The sequence below is a fragment of the Talpa occidentalis genome, unplaced genomic scaffold, assembly GCF_014898055.3.
Source record: "Talpa occidentalis isolate TD23 unplaced genomic scaffold, MPIMG_talOcc4v2.1, whole genome shotgun sequence".
NCBI lineage: Eukaryota > Metazoa > Chordata > Mammalia > Eulipotyphla > Talpidae > Talpa > Talpa occidentalis.
Genome location: NW_026555331.1, coordinates 88,501,180 through 88,528,574, shown reverse-complemented (window position 1 = coordinate 88,528,574; position 27,395 = coordinate 88,501,180). Strand labels below are relative to the sequence as shown.

Sequence of the window (27,395 nt, the reverse complement as noted above, 5' to 3'; positions counted from 1 at the left end):
TAAGGTATTTCTGTAACTTTCTGTCCACCTATAAGGAAATTAAAGCTCAAATAGGTTAAGCCACTTGTCCATGAAACTAAGAATAGGATCATAATTTAAATTTCAAAGCCCATACTTTTAATATTGTGATTGAATACAAAACTGTATTTGTTCTAACTCTAATACTTAACCATGTTTTGCATTAACAAGTGAAAGCTACTTTTGAAGTAACTATGTTAAGGAAGAATAACCACTCTGAAAAGCATATTAAATTGGAAGAGTCTAAAACCTTGTTAACTGTGAGATTAATACCAAATTTGCCATCAAAACAAGCACTAATAATATTACTTTAATGGATTGTTTGTAGAGGAATCATAGACATTTTCTAGACTAGGTAAGTTGATTTCAACCCAGATTTATTCATTTTTAAAAAAATAATAAAAACACTTTTATTAAACACTTCTATAGAACATATTTAGGTAAAATATCTTGAGTTTATAAACTCAAATATTAGTGACCTAATAATAAAAACAGAAAAATAATTTCAATCTATTTTATGGTCCACAAACATGGAAATGCAAAATAAAAGTAATAGACATATGAGTATCTGGGCTTCACACATTAAGCATAAACAATCTTAAAAAGTCACTTGATATGATTACAAACACATTATTTACATAATAGACTTTTATATGTCTTATAACTCCAAAAATTATAAATATTTTAGAAATAACCTTATTCTAAATATAAATTTAATTAACTTTATCTCACTTTAGCTAAGGGGAAATGAAAATGTTTATAATTTAACATTACTGAAAGCTAACTTTTAATATTCAGGACATAGTAAATTGAAAAGTAACACTTCAATTGAAGCAGTATTAAAGGTAAAAGTTATACTTTAGTAAAATGAAATCAGATAAAAGACTGGAAAAACTTACTAAAAAATACCATTTCCAATTCTTTCAAAGATTGTCATGTAGGTTAACATTTAGAGTAAATATGCAATGTTTTCTTAGAAAAGGGCCTGTTATCACACCTCAAAGAAAAAAATAATTTTTAATCACTTATGTTCTGTATTTAGGTCACACCTTAAACTAATGTAATAGATCTGAGTTTCATCAGATAAAACTGCTTACATGAAAGCTTCTGAAATTATTTCTTTCTCCAAAATCTATCAAATAATTACATTTTAGGCTTACTTTTTATCTATGAATATAGCTTCAACTGTGACATGCAGTTCAGTCCTCTGCATATGTAGTTGAAATGCATACTACAAATCCTTTGTATTTTTCCATTTATCTAGCTATGAAAAGGGGACTAAAAAAAAAATGTTCAAAATTAAGTCACTAAATGCACCCAAATATTTACTTTTAAAAACTTACATTTAAAGCAAAACTATACCCAAAGTGATCCCTATTCCTCCAGCATCTCAGTCTACTTGGAAAAAAAACAGAATTTCAAAAAAGGAGGGAATTTGACAGTAGGACATACTGAAATAAATTATACTGAATGATTGGTCATACACAATCTTGCATAGACTTTGTGTTCAATAAAATGCTCCCAGATAAGTATAAGAGGATGAATAAATAGGAAAAAAAATCTTTGAAGACAAATCATGACATTAGAAAGCCAAGGTTGACACTGAGAATTTTATAACATGTTCACCTGAAATAATACATATTTTTCTCTCCAGAAGAGAAAATTTTGTAAGATACATTTTCAATTTTGGCTTTTATAGGAAGACAATTATGGTCTGTGCCAAAAGATTTGTTTTTAAAATGGAAGTGTAAAATGAAAAAGGCTCTTTAAAAATATGTATCAATCATACATTGGTAAAATTTACTCTCCAATATAGCACAGGGGCTCTGATACTCAAAGTAAAATTCCATAGTTTGCATTTCATCTGAAAGGGATCTAAACATGGAATAATCTTAAGCTATCATCTGAATCATTGAGCCGGTCACTTTATTGTATTTTAAAAGTATACAGCTTTTATTGAAAGATATCCAGTTTCAGCTTGGAAGATATAGGTTCAAGGTCTTTTCTTGGTTCCAGAAATTCTGCTTGCACAATATGCATAATTTCAACAAAACCCAAGAAAGTCTTCCAAAACCAACTTTTCGACTTAACAGAATTCATGCCCACACTCTGCTGCTCATTTCAGCAGCATTTGTCTCTGTGAAGCACATCAAATTCACTCAAACATCAAATTGCTGATTTGATAGAATGATTTATTTTCCCATTACAGTGAAGTCATGAGTGACTTGTTCTGAGGTATGTTTTTGAATTATGAAGGACATCTATTAGAAAGCTCCACACTTGAAAGTTTCTCTTTAAGTGGAACATTTTACGGCTGGATAGTCTCTGCAGGTACCAGATTCCCTGTTGTATCCAACTGCATACATTTACACGTACAAGCAGACACGGGACACTCTGCGTGGTCCCTGAAAACAGGTAAAGTAACAGTTAAAAATCTAAATTATACATACACATGCACATTTATTTATATACCTATCTGTATCTATAATACAATTTATCAAAATGTCATTTGAAAAAAAAATACATAAATTAACACCCAAATACAAAAAGCATTAAATTAGAAATGATTGCCAAACTGGATTTGGGGAAAAAGAGAGACTGAAAAATGAACAGCTTACTTTCTAAATATATAACAAGATATCTCATTCACAGATATGAAGGTGATAGGATGTGCTCAGAGTTTAAATTAAAGCCAACATGTGAAAGTTATAATGACAGGAGCATAAAGCCACTGACACAATTCAAAGTAAAAGTTAAACATGGTCTTCAGGCTCTCCATTGCATGAAATGCTTAATTAAGTTACAAAACAAGCCTACTGAGAAGATAGCTAATGTACTGGTTTCATAGGTACTCTATAACTTATAATGTATATTATATAGTTGACCCTCAACAACATGGGCTTAAACAGCATGTATCCACACTTATAAAAGTATTATTTTTCTGTCTCTGGATTCTGCATTCTACAATTCAACAATTGCAGATGTCAGAACCTAAGGATGAGAAAGGCCGAAAATAGAGGATTTGAACATCCACAGACTTTGGAATTGGGTAAGAGACTGTCTTAAAACCGATCCTCTGAGGATACCAAAGGATAACCATAACTAAGTTTGGGGGGAATCAAAAGTTATATGTAAACTTTAACTGTGCAAGGGTCAGCACCCCAATCCCAGTATTGTTGAAGGGTCAAGTGTATATAGGACAGTTGTTTAAAAAAAAAAAAAAAAAGGTAGATATATCCCCTCCTCTAAAAAATAAACTTAAATAAAACTTCAAACACTAACCATAATAATATTTGACCATCTTTTAAAAATATTAATGTTGTAGCTTAAAATTATATAGGATATCACAGATAGAATGTTAATATAACATTTGTTAACTCAAGTTGACAATAAAGAAGAAATTCATCCTCTGTCTACATAGACCTGAGCTACTTAATAGGCCATATATTTTATCTCCTTTAACTCCAAGCCTATTAAAGAATGTGCAGATTACCTGAACCAACTAAGCATATGTCCAGCATGCCCACCATGCCTGCAGTTGTGACACCATGTAAACCAGTTGTTAAACTGAGCTAATTTTTTGTCCTTGCTCAAGTCTACTTTTTCATCTGATTTGGATCCTCCTATGGGTTAAAGAAAATAATCATCTTCATTACATCACTGTATTTTATTACAAGTTTCTTAAAAGATATTTCTAAAACTATGTCAAAACACAAATCACATCATATTGAAGTAACAAGTTTATTGCCAGGATCTAGTTTAAATTGAAAAAAATACTGAATAAATGCAGGAATTTCCCAACACTTTTAATAGCTAATAAAAATAAAAAATATATATTATCAACACTATAAAGCAATCTTAATTGAAAATTTTGGAGAAGAAACCAGCAGTTTAAAATCTTTCCACAAAAAAAAAAAACAAAAAAAACACCAGACTCAGTTTGCGGATATATTCTACCAAACATTGAAGGGATAGGTAATTTACCTGTTTATAAACTCTTTCAAAGACTGGAGAGAGGGGAAATTTCAAAATGTACTTCATGAGGTTTATACAATTGTTAACAAAGCCAAAGATATGAAAAGGAAAATTGGGGCTTCCCGATTGCGCAGGCAGTTGAGCGCAGCTGTGAAGCTGTCCGCAGCCTCTGTAGCACGGGTTCAATTCCCGGCCTGCCAGGGAGAAGCCCACATGGTGCGACAGACCTCTCCTGTCTCGCCTGCTGCTCCCCTCAGCAGTGTATTTCAGTAGATCTCCCTGTTCTGTTCCCCGCTCTGTCTCTGGTGAATCCTCTCACCCTCCCACGCATCTGGCCTGTACCCTGGTTCTTGTATGCATGAATAAATAAATCTTCAAAAAAAAAGGAAAATTGGAGGTTAATCTCCCATCTGAACAAATATAAAAACCATAAGTAAAATAAAATAAAACAGGCATTCTGACACCATACCCAGTTCATTATTCATTATACTTGTGTGCCAAATACTCAAATGTTTTGAATTAAAATTTTTTTCACACTATCAAGTTATGGAAATAGCTAAATTATTTTTATATAAATGATTCATTATATACACTATATCTAATTATCTACTTGAGGTTTTTCTGTGTTTGCAAATTTTTTTGTTTACTATAAACAGTAAACAATAAGTGTAATATCTAACCATTATATATGCATGTATGTACACACACATATACAATTTATTTATTTACTAAATAACTAATAAATATAGCAGAAGCAGCACCAAAATCTTGAAGTAAAGGGACCTGACTTCTAGGTTAATATGTTTTCTGTGTATTTCACAGGTAGATTTTGAAGATGAAGTAAGAGGAAGTATGAAAGTGTTTTGAGACTATCAAAAGCTCTTTGTACATACACGGTATTTGTTAACAGATGAAGGCACACTGGCTTTTACATATTAGTTTTGAGGGAACTCCTCTTAGCAGAAGTAGGGATAAAAATATGGTCTAATTTATAAAGTTATTTAATACTTAAACTCTTTTTCATGAATTTTACATTAGCTGGCATTTGTGTGATTGCCTGGATCATGGATATAGATTTTATTTTCATTGTACAGTTTGTATAAATTAGAGGGCACAAAAACCTTCAAGCCAGCACATCAGCTCATTCATGTCTTTAAATTACATTATTTCAATTATGTCCTTTATTAACATTATTTCAATTATGTAGGAAAATTTTCAGCTTAGAAAAGTATATTATAAAATGATGTCATACCAGGACAGCTAGAAACAGGTGTTCCCATATTAATGAGGCAAAGTGCACATCGTGGAAGGGGTTTTCGACAGCCAGGGCAACTCGTGACTTTAGATTTGGTTGGTGAGCCACTGACACCATACTGACTAAAACCTCTGCCCTGGTGAGGCACAGTTGAACAGCTATAGGAGATAGATTTACCACAGAAATTGCAACTCACAAACACCTATAAAACAAATGAAATGAGGAATAAATACAACTCATAATGGAATTATCAAAAACTCAGTTTGATCCTAAGAAGTTACTTTGTAATATTTTCAAATTTTATGTCACAAAATATCTTATCTGCCAAGTGTAACTAGCTCTCATTTAAAACATCTACTTTCCAGTTACATTATTTCAAGTACTTTGTGTTACCTTTCTTTAGTTACCTTTACATTGTTCCTAATGCCGCTGATATCTATAGAAAACTTCGAAATATTAGATTAGATATTAGATCCCCAGAGTTCACACTGGGAAATTACAAAATACCCCATTATGACTTCTAATACAAAATTGCAATATTATCTCCTGAACAAAATTTTCTTGTAAAAAATACATTTGGGTCCTAAGACAAAAAAAAACTTAAGGATAAAACCATGTTAAATAGTTAAAACTTAAAAAACAACAGGAACTACTGACTGCTTTTACACTGAACTCCTATGCTCTTAAACATCTATCATATATATTAGTAACAATTATGTAATGCAGTTTTACTGATACTTTGGTTGTTTCAAATACAATGTCTTTTCTAAAATAAGAAAACAGCACCATCCAGTGCTCACATTGAGAATAAACCTGCTAGTTAATGTCTGAACTAAGCCAGTGATCTCATATCATATGTTTTACGTAGTAAGTGATCATACAGTTTTTAAACTAATGCTATAAAGGGAAAAAAAGTTTCATTTGTAACTAAATTGTATACACTATAAAAGAAAAAAGCAAATACTGCCTTCTTACATATAAAAGCAGGCAGAAAAACTTAATACATAAATGGAATTATAAGATCATATAGTTTAGATTCTGAAAGGGTCTGGAATGTACTAGAAAACCTCTGACAGCTTTAGGGTTGACTGAGGTTTGAATAAGATCTTGTAGGTCTGTTGTACTGTGCTTAATTTCAAACTAAAGCTCAAGCCACTAATATGATTCTTAGGAAATGGCAGGACCAAAAAAGAGGAAGGTCAGGCACTAAGTGCCTGTCTAGGATACATAAAGACATCAATGGAAATTCAATATAAAGTATACAAATGAGCTAATAAAAATTTATTAAACTTAATTCTAAATGTATCCTAATGTAACATGCATATACTTCATTTTCTTTTTGGCTGGACTAATAGGTACATGGTACGATTTGATTCCAAAACAGTGTACTAACCTGTGCTAAAGGCTTGGAACTGGGATCCAATTTACTCCTGTGAATATCAAATTCAGCACGTTTGTGCCAAAACCTCCAGGCATCTAATAAATTTCTATAATTCTCAATCCAGTATTGAACTCGCTCATCTTTAAGAACATCTAAAGGAGAGCCCTAAAAAGAATACATGAATTATTTCAGTTGTTTAAAATGTCCTGGCTAAATCAGAGAATTAAAAGTAACTTGTTGAGTTGGGCTGCGAAGCTGCCCGCAGCCTCTGCAGCACCGGTTCAATCCCTGGCCACCAGTGCGACAGACCCACATGGTGCGACAGACCTCTGCTGCTGCACCCGCTGCTCCCCTCAGCAGTGTATTTCGTCACTTTGCCTGTTCTGTTCCCTGCTCTGGCTCTGGTGAATTCTATCACCCTCCTAAGCTTCTGACTGTACCCAGTGCTTATATAAATAAATAAATCAATCTTTAAAAATAAATAAATAAAAGTAACTTGTTGAGTATATATCTGAAAAAATAAGGCATCCTTTTTACCAAAAGTTAGCTCCTAATTGAATACTGAATGTAACAGCCATTAGTTTATTTCAGTCTGGTGTCTACTAATAATATAACTACATAATATATGTATCATTATACCACCAGGGAATTATAATTCTTTATCTCTTATTTAAACTTAGGGAGCCAAGAGTAAACAATTCATATTTCTGGTTGAATGCACCCAAAAGTGATATAATTATTCTTTGTATCAATAATTAAAACCCATAGGTTCACTAATCTAGTAGTCTAAATACACACCAAAATTACTCAATCACATTAAAAAAAAAATCCTGAACCTAGTTCTTTGCATCTAGTAATGCACTGTGACTTGAGAGACTATTTGTGTATACACATTATCTGAAAATTAAAAGTATTCTCTCTCTTGCCCTCAATGAAAACATGTATTTATCACCCTAAACATTTTAGAATAAAAAGAAGTAAAACCAAAATGTTCTTATTCTTTTGCCCCTAGGTCACAGTGAGAAGCAACAACTTATTTTCCTTCGATTTACTTTAGATTTCTTCTCATTAAGAACTTCTATTTCTTGCCAGTAAGACATTTCATAAAGCTGTATTTTCCCTAGAAATGGTGACAGTGCACATTTCACCTATGCTTGTGTTGGGCTTTCACAGAATGCTTTCAGCCATATCCAGGATATATGCCTTATCTTCATATATTGAAGAAAGCAGAGAAAAATCTCTAACTCCAATAAATGATAAGGGCATCAATTTGAAGCCCAGTTTTCTCACTTCCATTTGGGGGGCCAGATAGAAAAGCAAAATGTTAGAGAGAAATCAGCATGCATTGTACTGAAAAAAGGAAGAAATAGATAACAGTTATTAAAGACAATCTGTCTTTAGACATTCCCTCAAGACAGAAAGAGCATTATTTTTAGCCTATTAATTGGCATTATTTTCAATAAACAAAGTTAAACTTATCTATAAGAATATGTGAAGAACTCTTAAACGACAATTTCATTTCTTTAAAAAATAGATATCTGGCCATAAATATTATTTATGACCAGTTATCAAGAACTAAGTAGTAGACTATAATCCCTGGTTTAAAAAGAAAATTGAGAGAAAAATACATTCATGTCTCACTCTTTTCCCTACCATAGCAGTAAGAATAAACTAAGAAAGAAGTTGATCAGTTCATGTTTGGTTAGTCTTCTCTAGATCTGCCCCAATAAAACCTAAAATCAAGCTCTGACAAAATCTGCAGAGAAAACAATTTAGAGATAAGTCTGACCAAAGTAAATGTGGTTCAAAGTCAAAGAAACAGGGAGTCAGTAGAAACTAAATCAAAATAGCCCACATGTTAATGGAGTTAGATATATGTTCAAAGACTAAAAGGAAAATACAATAGTATTTTAATTATGAATAGATAAGGATTTGCTAAGGATCTTAACTGCAAAACAGTTAAGGATCTGAACTGGAAAACAAACTATTAAAATATTGAGAGTCTAGAATTAAAAAATTACAACTAAAATTTAGAATTCCCTGGAAAATGTAATGCCAAATAGGTAATAGAAAAGTCAATAAACAAATCAAATGAACAATGATGTAAAAAATATATAAATAAAAAATTTAAAAAACTCAACAAATCAACAGAATTTTCCAACCAGAAAAACAGAAAAAAGATAAAAGATAAATTAACAGAGCAACTCAGGAACCGGTGAGAGAATATCAAATGGTTTAGTATATATATGTAGTAAGAGTCCAAGAAGGAAAAGTGAATGAGACTGAAGCAAAAAAAATCAATATCGCCTGAAAATTTCCCAAACCTGATGAAAAATACTGACTTGCACATGCAAGAGCTTAACAGATCACAAGCAGGATAAAAAGAATGACAGCTGTCAAGGTTAAACTACTGAAAATCAAAAAGAAAGCAGCTCAAGGACAAACAAATCATTATAAGGAAGGATAAGAACAGCTGATTGAGTCCTCATCAGAACTAATGGAAATCGAGACAATGAAACAATTATCTTTAAAGTGTTTTAAGAAAAACAAGAGTGGAGCATCCCCTGGTGACACAGGTGGTTGAGCACAGTGCTGTGAAGCTGTCCACAGCTTCTGTATCGCGGGTTAGATCCCTGCCAGTCAGGGAGATAGCCACATAGTGCGGCAGACCTCTCCTGTTGTGCCCGCTGCTCCCCTCAGCAGTGTATTTCAGTCAGTCTGCCTGTTCTGTTCCCCACTCTGTCTCTGGTGAATCCTCTCACCCTCCTGTATGTCTGGCCTGTACCCCGGTTCTTGTATGCATGAATGAATAAATCTTAAAAAAAGAAAAACAAGAGTGAATTTTAGTTAAAATTAGGCTGAGAATCTGTCCCTGTTAAATCTGTACTATAAGAAATGCTAAAGAGAAAGATCAAAAAACAATGATATCAGATGAAATTTGGGTATACTAGAAGGAATAATCAGTACTAGGAAGGGGTAAATAAACAAGTGAACACACATTTTTATTCATCTTGTATTTTAAATAAAAAGCAATTTTCTAGTCAAAGCAAAATATTAACACTGTAAATTAGAACTTCTAACATATGTAGAAATAAAATATATGACAACAGTCAGAGGAAATGGATGCGTAATTGGATTTACATAAAACTAAATGTTACAATTGTTCTAACATTTGTGAAATATGAACTTTGGAGCAAAAAGCAGCATCAAGTGTGATTTAAAAAGGAGAAAGGCTGAAATAGAAAACATGTTATGTATGAAGTTTAAGGAGGTAAAAGGCTGAATGATGAATTATGGATGTATATTATTGAATTGCAGATGCACACTCTTAAACCTAGCACAGACATTTTTTGAAAAGATAACGGGTACCTTGTTGGTGGGTATAGTGTGTGGCAACATATATCTGAAGACATGTGAACCTATACCTGTGAATCATATTTATTGTTACCTCAATAAATAAATTTAAATTTTCCACTTCCAAAAAAAAAAAGGGAGAAAAGCTAAAAAGACAATAGATAAAATAAAGTGAATCTCTGATATAATATTCAACTAGCCCAAAAGAAGGCAGAAAAGGAGAAGTGAAACAAAAAGGAAAAACAAAATGGAAAACAAATAGCAAGATGGTAGATTTAACCTTGACCTTATAAAAATAAATGGAAATGTTACAATTAAAAGACTGGATTTTTTAAAAGCAAGATTCAATTATTTACTGCCTGCATTTTAAATATATTTTGTAAATATGTTAGGAGGTCACCAATCTATTTGCAATTTGGAGTCATATAACTTTGATTTAACAAGTATAATCTCATTTCAGCAAGAAAATTTGATTGAACAAAAGTAATCTAATTTCAGTAAGAAAAATGCTGCATCATGTTATAGAAAAGCACCTTTTCTTCCATGGAACTTGTCTTTTGCAATTCAAGTGAAACAGTAATTCAGGTCAGGGAAAGGGGATCTCTTCTATAGAACAGGTAATTCTGTCAACTGGAGAAAGTGCAGAGAGGTTTCTCAGCTCCACTTGAACTTTACACACATTCAAGACTGACATTTCTCAAAGGGAAAGGAAAAAACTAACCCAAGAGCCATAGAGAATAAGTCTTCTGCAGGTCAAGTGATTAGATAAAAGTTAGTCTTATAAAGATCCTAAATGCCTTCTAAAGATACAAAGTTAAACATCTTGCAAAGAACCCATTCAATGAGGGAAAAAATTACAGGAGGTGGTTAAGCCTGTTTTTTCTTTAAGCTGCCACCACATTGAACTAACCTGTAACATGCAGTAACTTGCTGTTTGGACATCTCCAGTTCTATCCACGTAACTCTCCATTAAGTCCACTCCATCTTTAGTAAGGCCTGTAAGCAGTATTCCTTCCAAATTTCCAGCTTCCTTCATTTCATTGGTCAACTTTTCAATGTATCTATTTAACTGGAAAATTCAAAGTGATTTTTCCGAAGCAATCAGTTTCTCTATACATTTTGTACTTCAAAACTTCCCTACTTTGAAGAATTTTGTTAATGGAAAACACTTTAAAACAAAAGTCCTTGTGATCATTATATCTAGGAAGTATGCATCTGTTATAAATTATGATGTACCATCAATGATCATTTAAAATGTTTTAATAACTATTTTATTAAAAAAAAAACTATAGCGGGTTTACTACTTTAAAGAGAACTCTCCTCATTATTATGCTAAGTTTTTATGTCTGCTAAAAGACATAATAGAATCATAGACTTTGAATGGGAAGGGAACTTCAACATTATCAAAAATAATTATCTCTTGTGTGGTCTTCCCAAACTTTATCTTACCTCATGCTCTAAGTAAGATTCCTCTATATTCTAGCACTTTCTAATTTTTATTGTACTTAACATATTATATTACCAGTTGTTTATATGCATTTCTCTCTCTCCACATATGTGTGTGTGTGTGTGTGTGTATATATATAAATCTCGTACATACTTATACATAAAAATTAGTTTGATTCAGTGACTATAAATAGTAATCACTTCAAACATGGAATTAAACCAGTTCTTACCTGATTATCACTAAGGAATTTACAAGCAAATGCCACTCTGTCACGTACTGCAACTTTATTCTCATACTGAAGAAAAAAAAAGCAAGTTACTTGTAGGTGCTGTGAGATCTTAATTTTTGAAGACTAAGTATTTTATATACCTAATATGTAAATTTTGTTTTCAAATGTATTAATAAGTTATTGTATATATAATGGTAGTAATTGATCACCTAAGACACCTTTCTTAAGGTAACTCTCAGGAAACTCAGTGCTAAGATGATTATCCTTATAAATATTTACCTCTTAAATAATGACCAGTTCAGTTTTAAAAAGTTCCAGTTTAAAATATAAGATGTACAGTTTATTAAATTTAAGACACCGTGTATTCCTTCCATCATACATGGAACATGTATGATGTGGGGAACATGTGGGGAACATAAAGAAATCTTTAGTTGCTAAGTTAATCAGTAAGTCTAAGAAATATGTAAATGACCAGTGAATATACCACTGTGGATATCTAGTATAGAATTTAGAAAGAATACCAATACATGTTCTAAATACAATTAGCTAAAATAGGAAACAAACCTTATAAATAAGGTTTATAAACACTGGACACACTGATTTCTCCATTCTGTACTTTTCACTAGATTACTGTAAAGAGTACCATTACCTATAATAATATATATGGAGCATAATTCGATCTACTCTTGAAACAGCTTAAAAATGTAAACTTTGTATTCAAAACATCCCTTATATAATAGTCCAAAATTAGGCATATGAAAAGAAGGGCATTTATATCAGCTCACTTAATTTAAAATACAGAAATGTAATATTTAAATAATACACTTCCCTATCAACTTAAAATCTGAACAATTCACTTCTAGTCTGCATTATTCTCTACAACTTCCTGAATGTGATCACTTTATTTCTTCAAGAAGAAAAATTTAAAGTTCTGCTTAACAAAGAAGAGTAATGACAGTAAAAATGATAGAAAATGCATTCTTGGATACTAATTTGAAATGGTTAGAAAACATCAATCATAATTTATTAAAAGTAATGGACATGAATAAACTAAGAAATTGCCAAAACAGATACTACTAACATCGAAGTTTTCATTAAACTATCTCAAAACATGTTTTTACAAATTCTTAGGGACTGACATTTAAATCCAATGTCCAAGGAATGTCTATTTAAAAGAAATAGCAGACATAGAAATAAGTTCCATATTAGGAAGCTCTCTTTTTTTTTTAAAGATTTATTTATTTATATACAAGAGCTAGGGTACAGGCCAGAGGTGTAGGAGGGTGAGAGGATTCACCAGAGACATAGCAGGGAGCAGAACAGGCAGACAACCGAAATATATTGATGAGGGGAGCAGCGGGCACGACAGGAAAGGTCTGCCGCACCATGTGGGATTCTCACCGGCCGGCCGGGATTGAACCCACACTGCAGAGGCTGCGGACAGCTTCACAGCACAGCGCTCAACCCGCTGCACCACCAGGGAGGCCCTAGGAAGCTCTTTTTATTATCAAAAAGGAGCCTAACAACAATGGAAAGAAAGTTGTGATATTAACTTAAAACACAATAACTGAAACTAATAAGCAAATATCAAATCATTTTATTCTCTTTCCTCAATCTGTAATGAAGCGTCTATTTGGTGATATGATTATAGAAGATTAAAGCAAGAGAGAAAAAACAATGAAAAGAACAAGTAATGAAAAAAATGAAATAGTTCACTACAGGTAATATGACCATATAACTGATCTTCCAAACTGGAACATGTCTAAAAATGACCAATGCTAACTCATACAAGATAGATGGTCATCCTGACCATAACTGACCATCCATATTGGTTAACTTAAGCAAAAACAACACACAAAAAATACACATGCACACAAACACACACATACTTTTCAAAACTTTTATTTCAAAATAGAATTTCTGTTTATGTAGTTCCAGAATCCTAGTGCTTAGATCTTGCAATAAAGGAAAAATCTATTCCCCCCATGTCTATATATCATATTAAGAAAACTATTTTTAGAAACTGAGCTCATTTTGCTTATTACCTAACAAATTCTAGGTTGGAATTACATTCAAGAAAAGCTATTCAAAAAAAAAGTTTGAGATATTTTATTCTGAATGATACACATGAAAATACAACAATACTTCATGTTACAGACATTTGAGCATTTTAACAAAGTTAGGTTAAAAAAAACAGTATTAAAGAAAGTCCTCTGAGGCAGAAATGAGCTTACCAAAACTCCATCATAAGATCCTGTTTCACTTGTTAGAAATGCAAACATGACACACAGATAGGGATTGTTTAACTGTAATCGTAGAGTGCTGCACATTTCTCTCCAAAGGGAGTTCTTCTCATCTGTATAACCTGATAAAGCCATTGCTACCACATTGAGATTCAGATCACCTATGTATTAAAAACAGTTAGTTGATCAATGTAATCAAAAGCTTAATATCTTCTTTCACAGTTCTTAAACCATCAATAAAGATCAGAGGGTGAGTGTTACCCCCAAATAAGCCACAACCAAAAGGTTTTGACTCAGCCTGGAAAATGTGGCAAGGACCACAAGCAATAATCCCCATTCTCATGAAACTTCTGCCCATATTGCAAACCCTTTACAGGACTAGCACATGTTCTAGTTTTTAAGTTCTCATTCCAGGAAGGTTCCTATACAGTATGGTACTGGAACTAAAGGAAGCAAATTCTATCAGAATTCTGCCAGTTTTATCAACAAGCTAATTTATATTGAAATATTTCAAAGCATTGACAGTAAAATGCTACTAGTAACCCAGGACAGCAATTTTCAGTATCATTTTGTTTTCCTACTCCTAAATCATGCCCATACTTACATATGATTTAACTGCAAAGTACTGAAAGCCAATATTCAGCATTCTTATTATAATACAGTTTTTATTCTAGGACAAAAGACTATCAGATTTACTACAGAATTGTAGTTGGATGCATTTGCAACAAAGCATTGTTACCAAAAGTTTTTAAGCACCTGTTTTTAGCTACTGGTAAGCTGCTACCCTGACAGCACTTGGTTAGCTAACCTTTTGACATAAGTTTAGATTCAAAAGATAAAACTAAATTCATGTTTAACTTTTACTCTTAACTATTTTCTCTATTTTATTATAGAAGTTCTCTTGCTCTGTTTCTTAATCAGAATCATTTTTTTTTTCCCATTCAAACAAAACAGAATTTCCTACTTTCTGTTCTTAATAGCCTGGTCATTCCTCAATTACTTTGTGCTTGCTTCCTCTGCCTAATCAATTAAATTAGATTTCAAGTCATTTAACATTAAACAGAAAGGAATATTTTCTTTAAATTCTGCTTAGAACAATTTATTCCCAAAGAATATTTGACTTGGAGTAACATTTCCTTCAGTTCTTAACCAAGTTACTGAAATCACTGGAAAAATACTTCTCCCCTAGTGTTTGTATGGGTGTTTAAATTTTACACCAAGTTTTCTAGGTGCGCATGACAAGAAAACATCATGCACTAGGTTAGAGCAAATTATAATTAAACTGACTTTAAATATCAATTCTTTTTTTCACCACCACATATTTTCTATTGTACTCTCAAAAGGAGAAGACAATTCACAGCAAAAGTGAAGGAAAACCAGCCAATTTGGTCAAAACATTTGCTTTTCAAATTTTAGACTACAAATAAATTAATTTTATATTTTTCTCTATGATACAACAGAACCATAATAATATCATAATGAAGCAGCAAATAAGAATTAAGTATTCTGAATACTCAGAAATAATTTGTGAAGTATTTAAAAATTTAGTTATATACGCCTTAGGTATTTTCAATTGAAATATTCCTGATAAGAAAAAATAAATTTGTTTATCACATTTTATTATTTCTTCTTTTTAAAAAAATATTAATTGGACACTAAGTTGAAATTATCAAAGTCAAGTAGAAGCATTTTTGCAGATCAATGCATGATTTACTCAGCGTTCCATAAAAGTCAATCAATAATCATCAAAAAGTATAAATAAAATACACTCAAATGTTTGCCATCAAAATGCTTGCAAGCTGACATAATCCTAATCTCCAAGAAAAATCATTTTAGAATGTAGGTGAACAATTTTTTGAAAAAGACATACTGAAAATGAAAACAATTGAGTATTCCTTATAATAGTATGAAAATAACAGGTATATTTTCTTTTTTACAGACATAAACTGAAGCATAAACAAAAGGAATGTACTAATATTTATGCTTATAAACATAATAACTTTGCTAATTTTTCTTGCTTAGAATTCACATAAAAATACTGATCAGAGTTTTTGAAAATTAGCATCATCTTTCTTTAAAGGAATTTATGAACTGGCATGCCAGTGTCTAAGAATTTAACTTCATACCTTTTTCTGAAGACGCCCCTTCATTTAAGATTTGGATTGCTCGCCGGATATCCAAGTTGAACAAAGCCACAGCAGCAGCTCTCTCCCATTCTCCTTCTTGTACAAGGGAGTTCAAAAATGGCCCCACATCTACATCTGTTCCTTTCTTTATCCACCCACAAAGCTGTAAAGCTAAGATTCTCTCTTCATTTAAATTCTGAATGTCAGTTTGCTTATCCAACCCACTCCAATTATGTCTGCTGGTTTCCACCATTCCTAAAAAGAAAAACACTTTTGTATTAATTGATTCTTTATTGCTTTTTGAAATATACTTGGAAGTCAGTTTTACAGAAAATGACTTCAATATCAGGTTAATATTTAACTTTTCACCCATAATTAACATAAAAATAAAATATGCCACAATTAAAACATATTTTACCTATTACTAAATACAACAGTTTCTTAAATCATCATAAATCTTATCATAGTGAAATAAGAGTGAGTGGTTGATGGACTGAGTCATTGCTTCAGAGAAGTCTCCTTGACCACCTAATCTAAAATAGGGTGTCACCTGTTATTATCTAACTACCAGTGTTCCCTCTATTTCCCTTTGTATTAAATTAAGCTCCTATATTTTATTTATTAATTTGTTTTTCATTCTTATCTATTCTCCAATTCCTAAAAGAGCAAGTATCTTCTCTGCATTACTCAAAAATATCCCCAGGGTTTGAGATTAATAATGCTCACTCTTTTCTTTCCTTCACTTCTATTTCTCCTTCTATGTATGTATGTATGCATACATTCATATGAAAAACTGAGATCATAAACAGTAAGGTATTTTGAAAGTCTAAGTACTAAAGCTAACATATAATGAGAATGGTCTGAACAGTTTTATCCCCTCAATAAATCAGGAGATCTTTGATTCTCATTCTTTATTCATAAGAAATCTAAATAATTCTTACAGCTTTATTTAGACTGCAATCAAGGCAGCTGATCCTAATGGCAGGATGATTTCACTAAGGATGATACTTAGTGCCAAATAAAGGTAAAACAAAGATGCATGTTAAGGACTATTAATTACAACTCAAAATCATAAATGTTCTAGGAAATTTTAACATCAAAAATGTCATTACATAATTATCTGGCTATATTAACAAGATTTTTCATAATAAAGTAAATTAGGTAGCAAGAATGTCCAATATCACAGAATTCTACAGTTATATAGAATTATATATACACAGTGAAATAATGATCAGCTATAAATAAAAGATTAAATCTTGCCATGTGCAACAACATGGATGGAACTAGAAGGGATTGTTCTTAGAGAAATTAGTCAGAAGGAAGAAAACAAATACTGGGTGATTTCACTCATATATGTTATATGAAGAAGCAAAACAAAGGAAGAGATAAAACTAAACCTGAGAAATAAAACTGTAGAATTGAGGTTACCATTTTGTCAGTAAATACCAACTCCAATCCTACATTAACTCATACATTCATTCAACAAGGACTATTTTAGGTAATTTTCATTTAGATAAGGCCATACTCAATGTCATAGTTTTATAAACCCTGTCATCAGATAGCTAAACGAAAGTATTTAGGCCACAAAATAAAAAGGGGTCTCTATTAGAAATCTATTTGAGTCTACAAAAAGGGAAAATACTATGACAAACTTCAAACTAACAACCAAGATCCTATAAGTCATATGATTTACCTTTCAAAGCAGTTATTAAAAAGAAGTAACAGTGAATGATAAATAGATTTAGTATGTCAACATGGAAAAGAATAAAGACTCCCTTGAAATAGGATCTTAGATATAAAATCAATAATGAATAATTTAACTCATTAAACTCAAAAATATTTATTAAAATATCTAATCAGAAATAAAAAGAATATTTATGTACATTATCCTGAAAAAATGAAATTTTATAGGAAAAAAATAAGACTACAAAAATTATAAACACATTGCAGAAAATAAAATAGAATTTACTTACCCAAAGATGATTTCACAATTGATTTAATTCCTGCATAAACCAATGCTCCTTTGTTGCCTGGAGATTTCTGATCCATGTCTTCTGTATACTGCTTCATAAGTATTTAAATGCATAGGAAATACTATTAATGAAGCATAATAAAATATTTTAAAGATAAATGTGTGTGCATTTAGAGCCAATTCATAGTAAGCATCAGTGTGAAATAAAATACATTGGTTAAAAAAAAAAATACACTGGTATTATTCTATTGTAGAGATGTAATTTTCTTTCTCCTACACAATCAAGTTTTAAACAATTTTACTTTGTAATTTTCATATTATGTAACTTGCAGTTCTATATAAGACATTCAGCATATTGACAGACTGACCAAAAGCAAACTCTAAGATCACTTCTACCTATCTCAAAAAAAAATCACAAAGCAAAGGATATAGTGCAGAGTATACCAGAGAGACTTGAGCTGTGGATCTTCATTTCCAGCTAAAATGTGATTTCTCCACACCTGTTCTGTATCAAGTCCATACCTTGATAAAGCCCTAAGGCGCATCTTCGTTGCTATATCTTTTTCTAAAGAATTGTCATTTTCTTCTTCTGCACATTCATACAAATGACGACCACAAGCCCACATTAGAGATGTAATTGGACTCCAGGCTAGAGATATCCTTTCAAAAACAGTGAAGTCAGACATTGTTCGGTTGGGAGTTACAACTATCATTCGATTTTGACTTGTTGGATGCCACGCAAAGGAAGCAATGTAATTGTCACAAGGTTGCACACTTCTTTCAATTATTGTGGGTTCAGTTTCATCCCCTATGGGAGTGGGTGTGTGCTGCATATCATATAATCTAATAATATTACTATCCCTTGTTAAAGTAGCAAGCAAGCCAGTCCTAGTTGGACACCAGGCTACTTTTATCAAGGGCTTTGGCTGCTCAGTCAAAGTCAAAACTGGCTTCTCAAATTTCCTAAGATCCCATATTGCAACCTGACCTTCATAGAAGGAAGCAACACGATCGTGGAAATATGGGTCAACTGTCACCCCCTGAACAGCTTTTGTATTCACAAACATCTTTTGGCTTGTATTCCGAAGGTCAAATATGGCTAGATTACGATGCATACCTGCAAGGAGAAGTTTCTGGTCGCGAGGAAGCCAACAAAGAGAGAGACATGCATCATTCTGCCCTAATTCATAAAGTGGCTTTGTTACTAACAATGTTGTTTCAGTTTCACCTGCTGACAGTCTCACTTTCTCCATGGGAACTATATCAGGAGTATATTTGCTGCAAATATCCCAAATCAGAACTGAAAAATCAGCTCTATGTTTATCTAGACCAGCAGCAAGCCAGTTACTATCCAATGGATTCCATGCAAGGGTATTGCATTGTCGTGCATGTTTTGGAACAAATTCTTTTCCTATCAAATCTTTGAACTTTGAATTATGATCTTGACCAAGACTTGTAAGTACGACTCGACCATTTGCTTGTCCAACTGCTAGGAGACATTCAGGATCATAATTGAGATACCATGCAACACATTTCATATAGGGTGTATCTGAATTTATTGATAGTAATGTAGCTGAAGAGTCTTCAGATAAACGTAAAGATCCAGCTTTGAGTTCTGAATTCACAGTAGATTCCACATGATAAAGGCTCAGTTCTGAGTCACAGACAACAAATCTATCAACCTGGTGTGGTGCCCACAGTATGTCAGGTTTGGTACCGCTCATATTTACTGATGTGCTCAAAGCATCCAGTCAGGTCCATTCATTGATAACTGTTTAAAAATAAAAAGTTAAAAAATGTCAACAAATACAATTCTAAATTGAATAAACTATTCAGAAAGTTAGAAAATTTTCTATACAAGTACCCTATTTTCCAAAACATTTATATGTGTTTAATTTCTGTGAATTCAACAATATATTTTTTCCTTTTTATTATTTTTTTTCTTACATCATTGTAGTCCCCACAGTGCTCCTGCCACCTTATCACCCGTGAACCATGACAATATTATTGTGTCCTTTCCTCCCTTTTGACCCCCTTCCCTGCTCATCCCTTGCTATATGCCTTAGATCTATGGTCAGCTTCCTAGTTTTAACTTTTTCTTGACCTTTGTTTGGTTTCTCTATATTCCACATATAAGTGAGAGCATCCAGTATTTATCTTTTTTCCTTCTGACTTATTTAGGCTAGTGTAATCCCCTCCAGTTCCATCCACGTTGCAGCACTTGGCATGAGTTTGTCTTTTTTGATTGCTCAGTAATATCCCATTCAACAATACTTATTAATAGATGAGCTGGTAGGAATCTGAGGACTCAATTTTGGCTTTATTTCCCATGATCAATTAGCTTAATTACACTGTTATTATACCTTTAACTTAACTCCAGGGCTAAAATATAAAGTAATTTCAGTGTGGTGAGCAGATTAATAAGTATCATCTCTTTGAAGGGGATAAACATAGAATTATGAAATTATGTTCCTATGCAATACTTTAGAGGAACACTATCCAACAGAACTTTCTACAATGATAGAAATATTCTATACCTGTACTTTTCAACATAGTAGCTACTAGATATATGTTGAATAATAAGCACTAGAAATGTGAATAATGCAAAATTTAAATTTTATTTAATTTTAATATAAATGCCACACATGGCTACCCTATGGACATTGGAGATTTCAGTTACAATGCCCATAGTAAGACAGAGGGTCTCTTCCTCAATTTTCAATAGGACAAAGCCCTATAAGGCAGACTAAACACTGGAATGTATTCAGCAGAGTTGAATTCTATTCCTAGCTCTGACATCTACTAGCTATATATCTTGAAACTGCCTTTGTTTTGGGGGCTCTTTTGTTTTATCAACTATGTAACATAAGAGTTGGTTTCAATTACTGTTCCCAACTTCAGTCACTCCCATGCACACTGGTTCAGCTATTTTTATTTTTCTTTCTGTGCTGGCCCTTAAAAAATATTAAATACACTGCTTTTTAATATTTTGTTTACATTGACTCATTTTTAGTACTTGAAAATCTACTTCAATCTCATCATAAAATCCATGAATCATTGGTACAAAATGCTAATTATACAACACATGTTAAAAAGATAAATATTAAACATGCTTGTGTTTTACCTATATTTTTTTCTAGCAACTATTTAATATGTAACTATTAAACATGCTTGATTGTACTTTACCTAAAATCATCCTGTTTGCAAGCATGGTACATATACCCCACTTTGTGAAACAATTAAATGACCTTCAGAGATTCTGTCTCCAATTCTATAAACTTTGAGTAAGTTGAAATGGGATATTTGAAAAGGTAAATATTAGCAGCTAAGCACAAAAGTTATTTTAGAAATGGTGTTTCAATAATAAAAGCTACCTACAAAAATTAAAATGTCTGTTTCTAACCAAGTCTGGCTAAAAGCTTGAAATTAGTCTGGATTCAAAATGAACAGTAACACTTATAATCTTCATGGCAACTGATACTTATACAAACTTATTTTGGTTCTTAGAGGGTAAAGTTATGGCTCATTCATCTCCCTTTCCCTTATACCAATTATAGAATTTTGCATAGACTCCTAATGCTGACCAAATTCAAATTAAACATACTTCCTTTATTTTTTGATCTTGTAAAGTTTCCATCAGCAATTATCAATACAGAATTTCATAAACTTTTAAAATTTAGATGGCAGGGAAAACCTCAAAGATTCTTATACTAGCTTTATTTCCTTAACAGTTCTAAAGTCTAACATCAATTATTTCCATTATATATTTTCTTAAAGATTTATTTATTTATGCATACAAGAACTGGGGTACAGGCCAGAGGTGCGGAGGGTGAGAAGATTCACCAGAGACAAAGTGGGGAGCAGAACAGGCAGACTGAGTGAAATACACTGCTGAGGGGAGCAGCGGGCGAATGAGGAGAGGTTTCCTGCACCATGTGGGTCACCTCCCTAGCCAGGGATCAAACTTGTGCAGCAATGGCTGCAAATAGCTTCACAGGTTGCGTCTTAACCCCTTGCACCATCAGGGAGGCCCCAATTATTTACATTATATTCTTACTATCACCCTCAATTCCTTCATTTCCCTGCCAGTGTGGGTTGCCCTTTTTTTCAACCCTAGATGAACCCAATTATTTATCATCTACTTTCATCTATTCAGGCACCCAAGTCTCACAGCTCTGCAGAATGAGTGCAATAAATTAAGGTACATAGTATATCTGGCATGTAAGCACTAGTTCAGCAATTATTTCATTCATCTTTCCACTTTGGCCCTTATTAAACTCATCTTTATGTATTTTCTCAGTGATTTTTTTAAAAAACATAAACTTAACTTGATTATACAACTCCTGCTGAAAATCTAATAGTTTACAATGGCTCTTAGAATAGTTTCAAATCCTCAATATAATCTACAAAATTCTAAAATGCTTTGGCCTCTAACTACTGCTCCAGTCTCAAGGTACACTATTCTCCTTTGCCAACATTATTCTAGTTACACTGTCATTCTTTTCAATTCCTAGAATATATCACTACTCCCAACTGACATCTGTGCAAAAGCTGTTCTCGCTGATCCCAACATTCTTCCCTTTCTTCCTGGTCAAGTTAACACCTGTTGAACTAGGACATCAACCATCATCAATCCCCTACTCAGACTGACTCAGGTTACTTAGATATATACTCTCATCAAAAAGTATTCTTTTCCTTTGAATCACTCCCTTTAACTCTCCTACCAAATGATAAGCTCCATAAGAAAAGGTAAACTAACTTTTGGTCTCTGTTGGATCTCTAGTGCCCAACACAATGCTAGGCACTTAGTAAATACTTAATAAGTATTTGTTAAATGCTTCATTTGATATTTTTCACACTGCTATCTCCAAATTCTGCCAACCTCATCATGTTTCCATCTTCTACCCTCCTTCATAAAGCTGGCTCCAATCCAGAGCAAAGGGCCTACTGTCATTACAGGTTCAAGAAATGGGTAAGAGCCCAAAGTAACAACCTAAAAGAGAACTACTCTAATACAATGTGTTTCATTCATTCTGTAAATATGCACTGGGCATCTTCTATGTTCGAGATACTGTCCTAAATGCTGGGAACACATTAAGGAACAGATAGCTAAGGTTCCTGATGCTATGGACTTGTGACCTCTGCTTCCCAAATTTCATAGGTTCAAATGCTAATCCTCCTGGTACTGGAGATAACACATTTTTTAAAAAAGGAAGTGACTGAGGTTAAATGAGATTATAAAGTCCTGAACTGGTACCCTTATAAGTAGAACACATACCAGACTCTCCCCACTGTGTGAGGATACAATCAAAAGATAAAGCTGTCTGCAAGCCAGGCAGGGAGCCCTCATCAAAACCAGACAATGTTTGCACTTTGATCTCACGCTTCCAGCCTCCAGAATAGTGAGAAAATAAATTTCTACTGTTTGAGCCACTTACTCTATGGTATTTTGTATTGGCAACCCAAGCTGACTAATAACAGTGTTCCAATAAAGCTTGCTTTCCACTGATGAAGTTATGTCCAATCTTAAAGAGAATTTTAAAATTTAAGAATGAGGAAGAGAAGCACCTCAAATAATAGGAAGCTAAGCCAACAAAGAGAAGGAACAGATACTATCAAGTAAGGATCCACACTCAAGGCCTCACAGGGAGGTACGTTCATTAGAGGTATCCTGAGATCTGGTCCATCTTCCCAACTCACAAAAAAGACATGCTGGCAGCTCTCCTGCCCATCCGCGACTATGCAGGTCCCTCTCTCTTTCTCCTTTTCCTAATAACCCCATCCGTTTATAATATTAAAAAAACAGATAAAAAACACAAATGCTTAAAAAGCATACTTTTTAATCTAGGCTTCCATCCTGTAACTAGACTCTTTACACCAATTATCTAAGGTAACAAAACTTGGTACCATATAGAAATATCCATCATATAAGCCATAGATTGTTACTGTTATTTAAAAAACCATTTGGGCCTCCCCTGGTGGCGCAGCGGTTGAGTGCTGGGTTACGAAGCTGCCCGCAGCCTCTGCAGCGCCGGTTCGATCCCCAGCTGCTCCCCGGCCACCGGAGGAGGGTCCCACATGGCGCGCAGACCTCTCCTGCCGCCCGCTGCTCCCCTCAGCAGTGTACTTGGTCCTTCTGCCTGTTCTGTTCCCCGCTCTGGCTCTGGTGAATTCTCTCTCTCTCCCCTGCTTCTGACTGTACCCAGTGCTTGTATGAATAAATAAATAAATCTTTAAAAAAAAAAAAATAAAATAAAAAAAAAAATAAACCATTTGTTTACAGACTCAATGGAGAATCTTCAACATTTCTTTTAATGTTATGCATTTAAAATATTTATATTACCTTCCACAAAATCTGATTACAGTAACTCATACAGATTATAGAACCTGAGAGTCAGAAGCAAAACCCTCTCACATCGGGCTGGAGTAAAGTGAAGATGAGACTTTGGTTCCTGTTCAACATCTCCCAAATCCCATCCTAGATTACTGCACAAAGGATTAGCTAAATAACTTGCAGTACCCAATGCAAAATGAAAACATAGAGAACCTTGTTCAAAAGTTAAGACAATGACAGAAGGGCATTAAATCTAGTGCCACTCATTCTAAATGCAGGGTTCTTTAAACAGCACAGATTTCATACCATAAAGTTGGTCTTGTATAGAGAGACACATCTATAATCACCCTCTTAAGAAATGTCTTTGTTCACCATCCAACACACACTATAGAAAGATTCTGGCTCATGAGTACAGATAACTGGGAATGTGGTGGAGAGCCAAAAAAATGGAACCTGGATCAGAAAATGTCTGGCAACTCGCTAGCTAAACCCTAACAATACATTAATACTTCAAGATGGCATGATGGAGATAGGATCTTTTCTCTCACAAAGTTTTGACAATCAAATGAATTCTTCACATCACACAGATATTAACATCATTACATTCCTTTAAACAGCCTTCAAAGTTACTATTTTCAAATGCTAAAGACAATGAAAAAAAGCAATGGAAAATGCAGGTTTGCAGTAATTACAATTTATATTTAGATCCTCACCTTTGGGTTTAACGTGCTCACCTTCCATCAATGGTTTCTGAGCAAAGGAAAGCCATGTCAATTCTGTGTTCTTCACCAGAACACCTATAATGGCATCATCCAACAGAAATGTAATGTGAGCCATGTTATTTAAAAAATATTAGTAGACACATTATACAAGTAAAAATAGATGAACTCGAATTTAACATTAAATATATTTAATCTAACACGTAAAAAAATAACTTTCAATATGTAACCATTGTAAAACTTTTAATTTTAATTGGGGGGGGGCGGGTACCAAGTCTTCGAAATACAGTGTGTATTTGAGATTTACAGTAGCACACTTCAACCCTACTAATGGACAGTGAAGAGCTATAGCACTAAGGATACAGGGTATCCAATCGTCCTTTCACAGCCTTTCTGTTGTCCACTTTTCTTGCTATGGCAAATAACAACAGTAGCAGTTTCTAGCAGTTTCAAGAAATTTCCACCACTATCATCTTCAGGATGAACTGAATATATCCAGATTTCCTTTAAAATATTTCTACAAAAGGTCGGCAACGCCAGTCATTTGCTAAGCAAATCAGCAATCTCGTGGACTATGCAAGAGGCATTATTCAACTTCTCAAGGGATGTTCATTTCCCGTACATGCGGAGAAGAGAGCTAACCGGGTGACAAGCCCTTTAAGTATTTTATAGGGTACAACTGGGGCAGGGCTTGCTGCTGTTCCGGGTAAACCAGCATTCTGAGGGCGACTCCCACGCTCCAGACACCTGGCTGAGCTTCTCGTTCGAGCAGAGGGCACGGTTCCTCAAAAACTGGCCGGCAGGGAGGCTGCGGCGCGGCCCAGCGCCCCGGAGGTGGCCCCCGAGCGCCCAGGAGTCGCCCGCAGTTTCGCGGCTCCCGCAGAGGCCCGGCCGGCCCCGCGCGGTTACCCGGCCGGGCGCGACGCGGCTCCCCGCACCCTGCGCCTCGGCTCGCAGGAGACCCCGGGCCCGCCCCCGCTCGGGCCTCTCGGCTGGGCTTTCCCGGCTTCCTCACGGCGGCGCCGAAGCCGCGAGTCCCAGTCGGGAGCGTGGAGACGCGAACCGGCCGCACTCACCGACCTGAGGTGGCAGCGTGGCCGCCGCTCAGCCGCTTCCGGCCCGGTCGCCGCCCCTCCCGACGCGGGAGCCGGGACGCAGGCAAAATGGCGGCCGCGACTGCGCGGCCAGTGACCTGGGCCACCGGGCCGGGGTCCACGACCCCACCGCCGCGCTTCGGGGACGCGCGGTCGCGCCTCGGCCTGGTCAGAGGACTTCCCCGCGCGCGAGCCCCGCCTTCGCTGGCCCGCGAGGCGCACCGCCCCGGGGCGGGGCCACAGCCCGGAGGCCCCGCCTTCCGCCCCGCGCGCCGGCCCCGCCCCTGCGGGCCCCGCCCCTCGGCCTCCCGGCGAAGCCCTTGCTCTGGCCCGCGTGGCTCCTCGTCCACGAGCTGTCGATTTCATGCATGCCACACCCGTTAGCGCATTTGACCAAATTAAATTTTCAATTAAAATGTACTGCGGATCATCATGTAGTAATAAGTCCAGGTTATTTGTTTCTCGATGTAGTCACTCATTTACTCATTCCACAAACACATCTTAAGTTTGCTTTTGTGTACCTGGCACTGTACTGGGATGCTGCATAGTCGGAGAGAACCACAGAACCTGTATCCAGACAGAATAACAGGCAATTTGAGTTTTGCTTTGTTGGAGCTAATGCCTACTGTCTCCGCAGCTGGGGCACCCTCTCACTCTTAAGGGGTGAGGAAGGCTTATAGTGAGGACCAACCTTTAGGTTGAGGCAAGAAGGCTGACTAGAATATTGGCCGGGAAACGGAAATGGTTGGAAAAGAGCCTTCTAGGGTCGAGGAAGAGCAAGCGTGGCGTGAGCAGAAAAGGCAAAGCAGTGAGGAAACAGTAAGGGTGAGTGAGCAGAGGAAGTGAGGAGAGATTGAGATGCTATTTCAGAAAGGTATTTGGAAACCAATTTAGTGAGTTTGGATGATTTTTTTCCTAAAAGCAACAGTGGAATCATTGAAGGTTTTTAACCTTGGGGGAGTGGTGTGATAGTTTTTTCTGGGAGAAAGGAGGGCAGAATAGAGTAACTACATGAGAGATGGTGGCATGGGGTATATGGGATGGGATGGAGAGAAATGCATGGCTGAGGACTATTTAGAAGTTGGGATAGAGAGCTTGCTGATTGAGTGAGAGAGAGAGAAAGAGGATTCTAGGGCTCTGGCTTCATAATTGCATGCATAATGGTGCCACAGGTATTACAAATCTGACACGAGCATTCCTTAGATGTCCTGCCATCTTTGTGTGTTCATGATTAAGAGCTACAAGGTC

The 27,395-nt window shown here is 34.8% G+C and overlaps 1 protein-coding gene across 2 annotated transcripts; it reads right to left on the bottom strand.

Moving 5' to 3' along the window:
* Positions 1 to 504: 504 nt before the first annotated feature.
* On the bottom strand, positions 505 to 26,211 carry MIOS (meiosis regulator for oocyte development). 2 transcript variants are annotated; one of them, XM_037508188.2, is made up of 12 exons: positions 26,130 to 26,211; positions 25,048 to 25,131; positions 18,431 to 19,771; positions 18,002 to 18,100; positions 16,029 to 16,283; positions 13,894 to 14,063; positions 11,660 to 11,725; positions 10,894 to 11,052; positions 6,642 to 6,794; positions 5,246 to 5,450; positions 3,512 to 3,641; positions 505 to 2,423 (listed from the first exon to the last, which is right to left on the bottom strand). In XM_037508188.2, the coding sequence occupies exons 3-12, from the start codon at positions 19,722 to 19,724 to the stop codon at positions 2,327 to 2,329; spliced, it is 2,628 nt and encodes an 875-aa protein (XP_037364085.1). In that variant the 5' UTR covers positions 19,725 to 19,771; positions 25,048 to 25,131; positions 26,130 to 26,211; the 3' UTR covers positions 505 to 2,326. The 2 variants fall into 2 exon arrangements, with proteins under 2 accessions (XP_037364085.1, XP_037364081.1); XM_037508184.2 differs by having other exon boundaries at positions 26,134 to 26,211.
* Between the last annotated feature and the right edge of the window lie 1,184 nt (positions 26,212 to 27,395).